This window comes from Ambystoma mexicanum, chromosome 3p (assembly GCF_040938575.1).
Source record: "Ambystoma mexicanum isolate Mex_15411 chromosome 3p, UKY_AmexF1_1, whole genome shotgun sequence".
NCBI lineage: Eukaryota > Metazoa > Chordata > Amphibia > Caudata > Ambystomatidae > Ambystoma > Ambystoma mexicanum.
In genome coordinates this window covers 866,005,121-866,018,135 of record NC_090925.1, presented here as the reverse complement: position 1 = coordinate 866,018,135, position 13,015 = coordinate 866,005,121, and the positions used below count along the sequence as shown (strand labels likewise).

General features: G+C 42.8%; 1 protein-coding gene across 1 annotated transcript in view; it reads right to left on the bottom strand.

Annotated features, from left to right (window-relative positions):
* LOC138581022 (adapter molecule crk-like) overlaps nt 1-13,015 on the bottom strand; it is a 63,756-nt gene that overhangs the window by 37,117 nt on the left and 13,624 nt on the right. The window contains exon 2 of the mRNA XM_069652035.1: nt 724-1,248. Within this exon, the coding sequence (XP_069508136.1) occupies nt 724-1,248 (525 nt within the window). The remainder of the gene's footprint in view (nt 1-723; nt 1,249-13,015) is intronic.

Sequence of the window (13,015 nt, the reverse complement as noted above, 5' to 3'; positions counted from 1 at the left end):
ACTACGTTATTATTTGATGGTCGTAGCTTACTCCCATCTGTAGATTTAGGATTAGATAGGTGTTTTTTCAAACCAAGTTGAAGTTCAATAAACACCCTTGAACTGTGATCACTTGTGTGTCTTACTTTTGATACCATGCCTTCCTTACAGAGTCCTCTGGGTAGCTGTAAGCAAGGTACTCCTGTTATTTCAAGAGGTGGGTAACAGTATGTCTGATGTATTAAATGTGCTTCAGGGTTCTCAAAAAGAGCTGTGCATACAGTGTGGATCTTCTTCTAGAAGGCGGCGGTGTTCCGCTCAGTCATTCAGTATCTAAAGTGGGTTTTGAGATGGAGTGCTAGGTTAGAAGTGGACAGAAAGAGAGGCCAATAGATGTTCTTATCACAGTAATGCTTTAAACAGAAATAATTCCTATGGGGGCGGGGGTCGATAAACAAATGGGAACATGACAAATTCAAAGAAAGGGAAGTGGTTACGTTTAGATATCCTTCCACAAAGTCCGGAGATGTTCTTGCTATGTTGGAATTTTCAGGTGTACACAAAAGTGGTCGCTTAGCCCTAAAAACATGCATCAAACAAACAAATAGTGGCACCACTTAGAAGATGAGACTGTTGAAGATATCAGTGGACTTTCTTTTTTTTTTTTTTTTTATAAATGAAGGAGGCAGGCTGTGGAAATAAATATGCTTGAGCACTTCACCATTCTATAGTCCAAGTACGCACCTCAAAGGCTAGGGCCGTCTTATCATAAGCGTTGGGTACTCTTCGCTGGGTGGCCCTGGCTGCAACAGGCCCATTCTGTAGACTGGGCAGCGGGTTAACGTTGGGCTGGGCGTAAGGACCCAGCAGGGTGCCTTTGGGCAGAGCTTGGGGTTTGCAGACCTGCACATAGGGCACAGGGATCATGCCCATTCGGCCATCTGCCCGCTGCGCCGTCCACCATTGCTCCTCAGGCTTGGCCAGGACCTTCAGCACCTCTCCCTTTTTGAACGGAAGATCTTCCTCATCATTGCCAGCAAAGTCATACAGAGTCCTGACCCACTCGCCCCCATCATCTCCTTCAGAAGGCGGGCGCAGGGGCACCCCAGGGCCCCCACGCGGGGGCAGGCTTCTAGAGACAGGCTCTATGAGGGTAGTAGTGTCCAGATAGTGAATTTTATAGAACTCCAGCAGAGATGGAAGGCCATCAAATTCCTGGTCTCCAATCTTCAGTCTACCCGGCACGCTGTTAATGATGTAGTGTGATACCTATGAGGCAAACAAAAAACACATTAGGAAATCAGCCAGGTGAGGACAAAGAGACATCACACATGAATGGGGAGGAGTCTGGGGCAAGTCTGTAGCTGGAAGCACCAGCCAGAAGGGCACACAACCAGAGACAGCAAGAGCCAGCAGTGGAGAGGCGTCCAGTCATACTTTAGAAAAAAAAAAGTTTCTACATACAAAGGTTCCGAATACAAAGTTTTGAATAAAGTTTTGAATGCATTTTTTTTTATGCCGTTTTTTTTGTTTCATGTAGAAAAAAAAGTTTTAAAAAGAAATCGGAAGTGGGGGGGGGGTGGCGGATTGCTGGGGCGAGGAACCCCGCATTTATAAAAAAAAAAAAAAAAAAAATGCATTTGAAACCCCCCCCCCCCCCCCCCCCCCCGATGCTTTTGTGTCGGAACTTTGGTATGTCAAAACTTTGACTGTCGAAACTATCACTATGAACCAGTGGAGAAGTCGTTTACTGAATGGGTGAAATGCAGCCAGATCGCAGTAAGACAAAAGTAGGGCACCGAAAGCAAAGCAGGGTCATTCAGCAATGGATTGCAGCCATTAGTACAGGGTGGATGGAGGCAATATGAACAAAGTAAGTAGCAGCAAGCAGTTGGGGGCAACCTTCAATGAACTTTTAACATTTCCGAGTATGGGATGCCCCAAGCAATGGGAGACTGATACCGGAGCTTGAAGTGAAAAAGGGCTCTCAGGTAAGGTGTGCTGCACAGCACAGCTGGTTCAAGGTAAGAGATTGGCTCCAATATCTATTGCATGCGACCACAGATCAATCAGTGTGCACGTACACTGCATGTAACACTGCGCCCTAGAGCATGCAGAGTCCCACGAAAAATGTGGTCCAGCTATCACATAGTCTCTACCAAATGATATAAAGTATAGCAAAGCCCTCAACGATACACGGTTGCCCTAACGGTTCATAAACTTCTCATCCCGCCCACTTTCTTCTTTCAGTGCTGCGCATCATAGATTAACAGCTACCACAAAAAAGATTGGCCCGCTGCACATAGTCTATAATCCTCAATACAGTATGTGCCTCTTCCCGATCCACTCTTCAGCTTTGAATGTCTCCACAGTAGACATTTCCATACAGTTCTTAAACTATAAGATCAGTTGCATGCATTGCATGGTTCCTCTTTTCAGACCATGGTCTGCCAAAGGGCCATACTTCCTGCAGTGCTTCAACGCCACTATATATGGCAGGTGATGGACAAAAAGCTGTTTTCTTAGTGCAGGAGAAGGTAAACCCAGTTTAGTGATATAGCACCAGAGTTTCAATACAGGTTATTTCCCCCCCCTCACATGAACTAAAAAATGTGCATCGCATCACACACACACACACACACACACACACACTTCATTGTACCTCAAAAATAAGATCTACAGTATATATGGAACAACTTCAGGACTCAGCAGAGACTGGCATTCCATCAGAAAAACGTGTGCTTTTAAAGCATGTAACCCAATTAATCAAAGAATAGATCCTCGCTTAATCAACCTTTCTAGGGTGAGAAGCTGGGATTTAAACAATCGATCCGCAACTTGCCAGCATTTCTCAGCAGCAAGCATATTAAACCACGGAGCTATCCTAAAAGTAATATAACACGTAACCTTCAGGTTAGACAAAGATCTCTAAAACAGTCACATTACCACCCAGATCAATATTATTGGACTATGAGCACATTATTTGCACAGACCTCGGCAAGAGACACACGTTAGGCAAAGTTTGTATGCAGTACCCTTTGGGACCACTACACACAACTAGGACTACAGGTGTAAGCAAAACCAACCTTTGGTATAAGTCTGTACTACACAGTTTTGGTAGCGGAGCAGAGCAGCCAGACTTATCTCAAGAGGGGAATGTGAGCAGTAATGAGGTTACACAGAGGTCTACAATCACAAATGCTCAAGTAAACTCATACAATAAAGGTTTCTTTGATAAATACATTAATTTATCTGTCAGTTATAAAACATTCATAAAACGGAGGCAATATAATCACACAAATATACTTCAACACTATTTCAGAATACTTTTCAAGAGGAGTAAAAGGCAAAGATTATTAGAACATGAAAGGTTACAATTATTCTTAGACAGTGCATATACTTTGAGTTCACCAGAAGAGTCAATTCAATTCAATAGGCTAGGCCAAAGTCTATGAACCAAGAATCGGATAGGATAAAACGGTTCTGGTAAGTAAACGGTAAAGTCTCTGCCAAAGTTCTCAGAAGTAGTTTGTAAAAAAAGAAATCATATATGTTGGGCCACAAGCTGATTAAGCCTGCGATTTGCAAAACTTTCAAGCACTTTCACTGCGAGAGGCAAGTACCCAGTCTTATTTACACAGTAACTTGCAATGAAGAAAAAGATCCAGCTGGTGACTTCTGTTCTTGCAGATCTCGCTGTTCCTGGGCCTCCGTCGTGGGGACAAGAGGAAGGACATCGGGGGACTCATGCACTGCACTGGGACTGGTCAAAAAGCTGGCACTTGGCAAATCTTCAATTCCGATGGCTGAGTAAAGCACACAAACTGTTGTACCTCTCCCTGGTTATACGGATTCCTGCAGCACTCTGAGGAAAATGGAACCAGCTCCGAGATTGGTATCCAGGTTGCTTACTGTCGAGTTTATTGGTCCCACCAACTCAAAAGGGAGAAGTCGTCCTTGTGGGGGCTTTTCTGTCGAGGTGTACTTGGCGTTTCGGACCAGCAGCAGGACTTCACCGGACAAACCAAGTCCAGTAGTTGCAGCAGGTGTCATCTTCAAGCTCGTCTTCAGTTCTTTCATTCCAGTGGTCGACTCTGCCTTCCAAGCACAGAGACTCCCCTTTTATAAGGTTCTCTTCCATTCATTCCAGCCTCGCTGTCACTCACCCAGGAGCGTGGCTGTCCTTGCCGGACAGTCAGCCAGCCAATCACCACAAAGTGCATTTGGGTCTTCTAGGAGACTAAGCACAAGGAGTTTTGGGCTCCTCCCTCACTTCCTGCCCACCCAGACACTCGAGCGCCAGAGGCGGTCTTCACTCCTGAAGCCCGCCAAAGGCGAATTAACAAAGAGACCAAACATGGTTTGGCATGCAGAGCAAAACTCTAGATGGACTTTTCCACAAAGAAATGGTGAAAAAGAGACCACCGGGACCTGTTTTTACAGAGGGGGCTCAGACGCCATCTCAAAAAACATGGCTCCTGCGATTTAACACTACCGGTGTTTGCGGTCGGGAAAAATCATGGTCGTTTGTTGTAAAACCATTGCCACCAGCCATTCTGAGAGGAAAGGGTAGCATTTGACTGCTACATGAGTATCTAGACACAGGGGATAACAAGTAACCCCTCCAGCACTCTATTGTAAGGTAGGGTGTGCTGGGTCTCCGAATTTAAGACTAGTAAAGTCAATTTCATTTTACTTACTCTGGGAAAAAGTTTATCCCAGAAGGTATTTAAACCTTGGGAAAGCCTGAAAAGGTTTCCCTGTGCCACTGCACTGAGGGTGCTGTGTGACACAAAATGAAAAGATGATGCCTAGGGGGTTGGTTAGACTCCATAACCAAAAGAAACAAGAGGAAAACACATTTCAAAACACATGCGAGTGGGAAAGAGGGTCACACTCTCTCCAAGTAAATAAACCAAGTGCTCAAAATCCAGAAAATTTGCTGGGGGTCTCTAAGGTGAAGGGAATTAGCACATTTATGAGAATTCTCCCTAACAACACAAATAACCAGACTATATGAACGGGAGCCAAACAATTGTTGTAATGATTACATAAATTGCCAAGTGCAGTTGCAGGCAACTAAAAGGAGTTTTGTTACTGTCCGGGCTGTTTCTGTTGCTAAGCCTACTTTTATTTTAAGAACCCTATTGGCATGGAATGCAACTGGCTGCAGTTGATGACGGTTGCACTGGTGCGTGCTAAGCACTACTTTTTGCAAGTCAACTTGTAGTTTTTACCTTGAATACATGGCATACAATCTTAGAAGCAAGATGATTGATCCCTCTAACACCGAAAAAACTCCAATCTTGGCGGATAATACTCAAGTAATGGAGAAGGGTAAAATCACTGCATATTAAACTACTATGGCAATTCAACGTGTTAATAAGGTTGTTACTTGCAATACTGATGTTGTGATACATCAAAGTCCCGCGTCTACCGCTACGGACAATAAGTCTTTTAAGCCAGGTTATAGCTTGCAACATCAGGGGCTCCCGTCAATGTTACCAACTGATGAAGGATTCGATTCTAGTAAGAATTAAATATCTCCATATGAAGCTCCACAACTATGAAATACTAATCATATTACCATAATAGATCTGAGTGACACACCTGTATTGTTACACTTGGAAAGCACAAAGAATAGTTACATTATCTCTAAACCGAGCAAACCTGATCTGTCACATAGCATGCATGCCACTCTGTTAAGTTTATAACATTATTATAAATATGTGTCGTACCTTAAGCAAAACAAAGCAAGAGCAAAACAAAACTCACAACGAAATTGCCAACACCACATCTTACATTTCTATCGTGGGTGCAACTGTAGTATGTCGAGCCAGGGAAACAAGATGTGAATAACCAATATGAACTGCGCAGATAGAAACAATGAGAGTGGCGTGTTATGTGCATTTTGTGCTGACAACTTAGTTGGCACCTCACTAGATGGAAAGCAAGATCCAACAGTGGGATCAATCTCCCAACAACCCACAAGGTGCTCAAATTACCCCTACTGAGTTAACTATGTCCATGTTTTTGGAAGCTGATCATAATATCACTGATGAAAGCTCATTTACACAACATCGATCATGACCCATCAGTGAAAGAAAGAAAATAGGAACGGTCAAACTAAAAATAAAATCACTTTGGGAGGCAACAAAGAAACAGAAATGGGGTGGTGGGGGAGGGGACATTGTCCCTGTAAAATTGGGAATAATCAAAACACTAGCTGTGTGTTAATTGAAAGCACTGCTCATTTTAGCTTATTGAGAGTAATAATAGTATCATACATCAGCCCAAGTGTGCTAGGAAAGAGAGAAAAAGACAGGTGTGGCGAGTGCTTTACTGCTGTCCGAGTTGTTCTGCTGTGCGATGTCACATACTGATGTCATTTTTACAAAGTAGGGAACATATTCATAAATCTGTGTTCCACGGGTGCCAGTTGGTTGTGTTCAGCCGTGGCGGTGGGCGCTGCAGGATCTCACTAGAGACCCTCCATCTTCACCAATTGTTATACCTGGAACAAAGAAAACTAGCTTGAACCCCCGCTACGCAGTCTTCATTCTGTTCTATCTCGGCACCCATTTGTTATTACAACAACAGGCTACAGTCAATCTCGATAATTGGGTAATTAAAGGCTCAACTCAACATAAATCTGCATTGACTGATCAACCTGTAATGCGCTCCACCACGATGAACTAGGGCTTCAAGAATCTACTGATTCAATTGTAGGTCAAAATTCCATCAACAGCAACTCATGAACAACAGAGCAGCCACACATTGATTCTTTGACATGAAAAAACATTGTGACAAAAATGAGGCAGGATGATAAGATTGCTGAAGTTCAACATTCTCTTCCCATCATTGGTAACAGACCTAATGTGTGGAATGAAGGATGTAACAAACAATGTACGTAATATTACGTCCAAATACATTGAAGTTCATTGGGTGTTTGTTACATCTAATTTAGCGCCTTTAAATAGATCAGACATCTCTTTTGGTTGAACGTCCTTCATTGAGAGCCATTTCTACAAAGGACAAGGATTATGTTGAACTAGTCAAACTTGATGGTAAACAGGTTAAGAGTTCATGGTTAGTCCTCTCGTATGGTTGATGAGGTTTGATCATTTTTTCTAAAACTAGGATATCAACTATGCATTTTTATTGAATCCCCAACACATAATGTTCATAAATATAATAATCCCACTGATTCTTTAAGGAAAACAGTAAAAATGACATGCATGAAATTCGTATGTTGCATCAACAAAGGCAGAGAAGTAAAATGCAATGAATCTAATATGCACACAGATGAGTACCAATTATAATTGGTCTTGGTTACTACACATATTGCAAAGCAAACCATTTGCTTGTCCCCAATTCCAATATTAGTAAAATCTCGACAGCCTCCTGAACCTCCTCTGGCCATAGCCACTTTTTTGAAAAACGTGATGGATTGAATATCTTTAAGACACTCAAGCTGGTTTTAATCCAGGAGAGTTGGTTAGTTAAAAACATGTGCGTTGATGGTTTCAAGCTTTTTTACCAAGCCTACAAAAGGAGGTTTGCTTGGAAGTCCTTCAGCGATAATCATTGGCGTGAGCAATACATTATCGGCTAAACAGATTTACTTGCTGCTATTATTGGCTTACAGAATGAATTACCATTATTGGTTATAAAAGTATATGACCCTCCTGGGGGGAAAGTACATAGAATGAATTTATTGGGAGGGTCATAACACAAGGAAAACGTATGTCATCTAAATTATTGGTGGGGGCTTGTCATTTTGTGAGAAATGATACATTTCCTCTTGTTCAGTTTATTAAAACTACGAGGAAACAAATAAGGAAATGATTTGTTACAATTTATGGTTGCACTTGGGCTGATTATGCTAAACGGCAGAGTAAATGGATATATACCCAGGAAATGACTTGGATTTCAGGCATGAAAACCTCACGCCTTGATTATATTTTGCAAAGCAAAAGCAAAATTAATAAAAATGCATTTTATAGAAAGAGGAAAATACATTAAGAGATCATGCTATGTATGAATATGCCCCGGTATAATTAAAATGATACCAGTTCGCAAATTAGGAAAAATGTTGGCTAATAATAGCGGCAGTAGAAAATTCTGGACGCAAAACAAACATACAGGCTATAAACACCTACACAGGGCTCGAAATTGCTAAGAGCTATGAAGTTCCTGGCTAAAGCCTAGGAGAGTCAGGTTGACCTGACACCCACAGCTACCAGGAGCGACATTTGGCTCCTCAACTTTGGTACTATGTAAACATAGCTATGTGAACTTGAATGAACATTAGGACACATCAAGAGCATAATTGGGCATATAAAATTGACAAAGTTATAGTTAGCATCTTATTTTGGAGTTACGGTAGTGGAACGCTGTATAAACAGCTCTTGGTTCTCCAAAAGGCAGCTCCTGCTTACTGAGCGATATCGGATACCCAGAAGTTGCTAGCACCTCCTGATAGTCAGATTCTTAATTCGATCCCCGTCCATATGTTATAGACTTTGAGGGGGAAGAGATTGCCCATATGACACACTGTGTCCATTGTGGATACATATGGCCCGATACGAACTCCAAATGCATGCAAGGGGGACTGTACTTGGTAATAGTAATATACATGATGTCGAGATTGTGCCACACAAGTGTAGCTTAAGGCAAAAGATTTGAAGTCTTAAGAAAGGTCCCCCAGAGGTCATTGCGTATATAATTCTGATTAAGAAATCCGAACTCAAATACAGAAATTTGCTTAAATGACATTGTCAATCCATTCGCAATGTGGGCTGGTAGATTAGGATTCGAACTTTAGCCAAAAGATTATAGCAAAACATGTTGGCAAATGATTAAAAATCATTCATACAAACATTGACTGATTAATACAACAGAAGAAAATACCTGGCAGGGTTTCTTAAAGCAATCTTTCTTTAATAAGTTGCTCACCCCTGGCATTAGTTTGGACTGCATCCAGGCTCACACTATCGACACTGATGATACCAACATGGAAATATAGATCAAGAGACAAAATGTTATAGGGCTTATGGCCCGGGCAGGATTTCAAATGCAATGATAAACAACATGTGGTTACCAATTACGAGGAAATTTGTAAAAGTGGTTGAGGAAGGCCTCATAACTACGTCATGAAAGAAATCAATTCTAGTTCCCATACATAAAAAAAGAGATAATTATCACCTAATGGCGTTGGATGTCCCTCGCAAATTATTAGCAGCTATATTACATACCGAGTTGTTTTATTGGGCCAGTTAATATCATTTGCACAACATGTAAAACGAGTTTTTGAAATAGTTGCTCTATATTGCATAACCTCTATATATTAAGGACTCTCCCCGCAACTTTAGGAGATAGTGCTCCCCTTTACGTAGCCTTTGTAGACTATAGTTCAGCATTCGATAAGGTAGACGGACAGACTCTGGTGCAAACTCAGATTGGGGGATCCCACGGGCCTCTTAAATTTGATATACCAGTTACAGTTATATTCCAACATCACTGTGCAAATTCGTCTGGACAGTATGGGTAATATGTCAAAGGGAACGTGTACTAATGTTGGTTTAAAGGAGGAATGTGTACTTGCACCCCTACTTTATTTATATGTAGCAGATATGTGCAGGAATTAATGAAGGTGTGCGTATTTCCCCCAAAATGTCACATCAGCATATGCCATGGATGGGATATGCTGATGTCATAATATTGACAGATAAATGATCTGTGGAGTTGAAACGTGTTGTATGTGCAATTACAGAGGAGTCACGTGAAAATTCACAACAAATACGAGATTATTAAAAAAACGAATTTGCTTTTAAAGGATAGTTCCGGGACTTTTTTTTTTTTATTGTTCCTACGGTTCGGCCATGTGTTTTTAAGCATAAATCGGTAGATCGTAGAAAACTTTCCTATGGACCTTACCCGACTTTTCGTCCATTAACGCACTCGAAAACATCCGCCATTTTATGATAATCCTATCATTTCCCCCCATCGCCCTGGCTCACCTGCTTTTGCGGCACTAAATCAAATCCCCCGCCCCTGAGCCTGACATCAGCAGACGCGTACCGCCCATTTCCCGTTTCGTGTCAACAATCGCTGCGCCTCAGCTAATGAAGTGTCGCCATGGAAATGGCAGGACACCTCTTTCCTCAATAAGTATAAACAGACCGTTTCACAACACACAGCAGCAGATTTTCGAATCCATTCCTCTCTCTGTGTTACTTTGAGTATTCTGTGACTCGTTTCTGTGCTCTGGTCAGCTACCTTCGTTGATTGTAGCCCGTGTGAACAGATACCAGTACCACCGCTATAAATTATTTTACTTTCTTTACCACATAATGGCTACAATAATGCTGTATATGTACGAGCCCGAGTACACCGAGGAAGAACTACTGGAAAGGCAAGCACGCGAAAACGATGGGGATTCGGACGGCAGTTGGGAGGACCAGTCAACGGATGAAGAGCCTGGACCATGTCGCATGGACGGCGTCTCCACCTGGTGCACGTGCAATCGGTGCGAGCTAATGCCAACTGAGGAGGAGAACTGCTGCTGCCGAGAAAACTCGGGATGCCTGGCCTACATTTCGGAAGGCGAGCCAAGTCCGCAATGCATCACCGAGCTGCCAGAGTTCAGGGAAGCCTGCCTCTCACGGACCGTGTTGAGGATGATGATGGTGCTTATGCACGAACTTCGCGGCACTGTTCGTCCGCGTAATCCGAGTAACGAGTAAGTATACTCTGGTTGTGATGTAAGTGATGCCACTACTATGTCATGGTCGTCTCCCACATATAAAATTACATCTACATATCATTCGAATGCATGAAAATTGGTTCCATATTGTGCATTTTCTAGATAGAATTTTTTTCAAAGCAGAATGACATTTTTTACCTGAATCGACAGTGATAAGAAAGTTTTGTCATTTTAATACAGTTTGCATCTTTCATTTTCACAGGTGGTACAGGCTGGTGGCCTATCGTTGCTTCACTTGGTGGCTTCACGGGAGGCTCGGACACCGCGTTCGGAGAGTAATACCTGCCTGTGCGGTACTTGCCATTAGACAACATTTCCCCAGCGACAGTGGACAATACCGCAGATTTTCCCTGGATGTGCTGCAACCGCAAATTTACAATGTGTAATGTTTATTATTTATGTTCAATTGAAATTAAGATCCAAAATAAAACCCAATATATATTTTAACAATGGTTGTTTTGATTTGTTCAAGCGTTGGCAATAAAAGGAAGGCTGTTGTATTTTATTGATACAAAACATGGTTATAGGTAAATATGGTTGATCATAATAAATCATCCTTTTGGGCACCGGGTACAGAGATGACCACCTCTGGCCCGTGCCGCCTTGCCACCACAGGCCAGCCTGCTGCTGACTAACTGCCTAGGCATCCAGGGTCTCCAGGGTGAACTGCACCCATATATTCTCCTGGGAGGGTGAGGTATTTATAAACTCACCCCCCTGCCTTCCATGTACTAGATCCTGCAGCCAGCCTCTTACATGCAGTTAGATGGCCTCTCCTTGTTGAGGCCCTGCGGCAAACGAGTCTTGTCTGCACGACCACCGCCCCAATCCACCCCCCGCCCTATCAAAGGCAGTTCGCACCGGGGTACTTGTGCTGGCAACTGGAGCAGTCAGGGAGCGATAAAGGCCAAGAGGTGCCAAAGACCATGTACACTTCAAAGTGGTCTATAGAGCATGGGTTGTTGTTCCCATGTCTACCTCCAGACCCCGTGTCTCCTGCCAAGCATCCCCCCTCACGCTGGACGGACCCCTGCAATCCACATAATGCCACGACATATACACGTCATTCATTCACAAACACACCCCTGTTTCGAATTCTTTATAACCCACTTCATATTTCTAATGAGCACTTCTTTGCGCTTTGCTAGTCAACCCGTGAAGGTGCTGGTTATCTGCTCTTCGTCTCTGTGAACTTCCGTGACCACTTCGAGGAAACTCGTCAGTTTGCAACCTGTGAACTGCTCCCTGTTCTACGACAAGAAACTACTCTGATCCCTGCATCTAACTGTTTGTTCGTCAAGGTAAGGCCATGTACCATAATCATTTTGCGTCCAATTTCTTTTCGTTCAAGACAGTACATGCAAGGAACTATTCACGTGTTCTGAGTTTACATTGGTATTCATAGAGAATTGTTGATCTTTACTTTTCAGAACTTTCCACAATGCCTGCCTGTTCCATTGGCGGTTGCCCTTCGAAGACCCATAATAAATCTGAAGGTACTATAATGCATGTTTTCCCTAAGACAATAGATCAGATAAGAGAATGGGTCCGATATTGCGGATATCCACCGTCTGAGCCTGAAAGTAGAGTCCTAGAGGTCTTTGCGGACAAGAGGGGTGATCGATACCGCATCTGCAGCAGGCACTTTACCTCTGACATGTACTCCACATCATTGCTAATAAAGAAGAACACACCGCGAGCGAGGCGAAAATTGCTCTCAACCGCTATTCCCACTCTATTCATCCACATCCCTCCACTGGTGAGTCAAGTTTACGTATTTATCTCTTGGCCTTGCGGTAGTGTGTAGCATTAGCCAACAATAATTTCCCATTTATGTATCCACTCAATATGAAGGCGGAAGATTCTCCATCCGTGTCGTTATTGCAGTCATCAGCCACTTCAAGAGCCTATCGGGTAATCTTACTTGGCTATTCTGCCACTGACTTGTTTTAGGCATGTAAATCAATAGTTTTAATTTATCGTGTAATTATGTTACCTAATGGTACACCCTTGTACTCGTCCTCTAGTCTTTGTTTTCAGTTATAATTATTGTTATCCAAAATAATGCAAGTACTGTCTTTCAGGGAGATGCTGAGGAGTCCAACGTATTGACGACTACCGTTGATGTCACTCAGATGCTCGAGGTACGTTTCAGGACAGTTCCGTCGCCCTCCTATGTGTCTTCTTTTTTCAATTTTGTGTTCATTACTAATGAAAGTCCTATGTTTCATGGAGCATTAGTCCAAGAAGAAGGGGGAGCATGCAGTT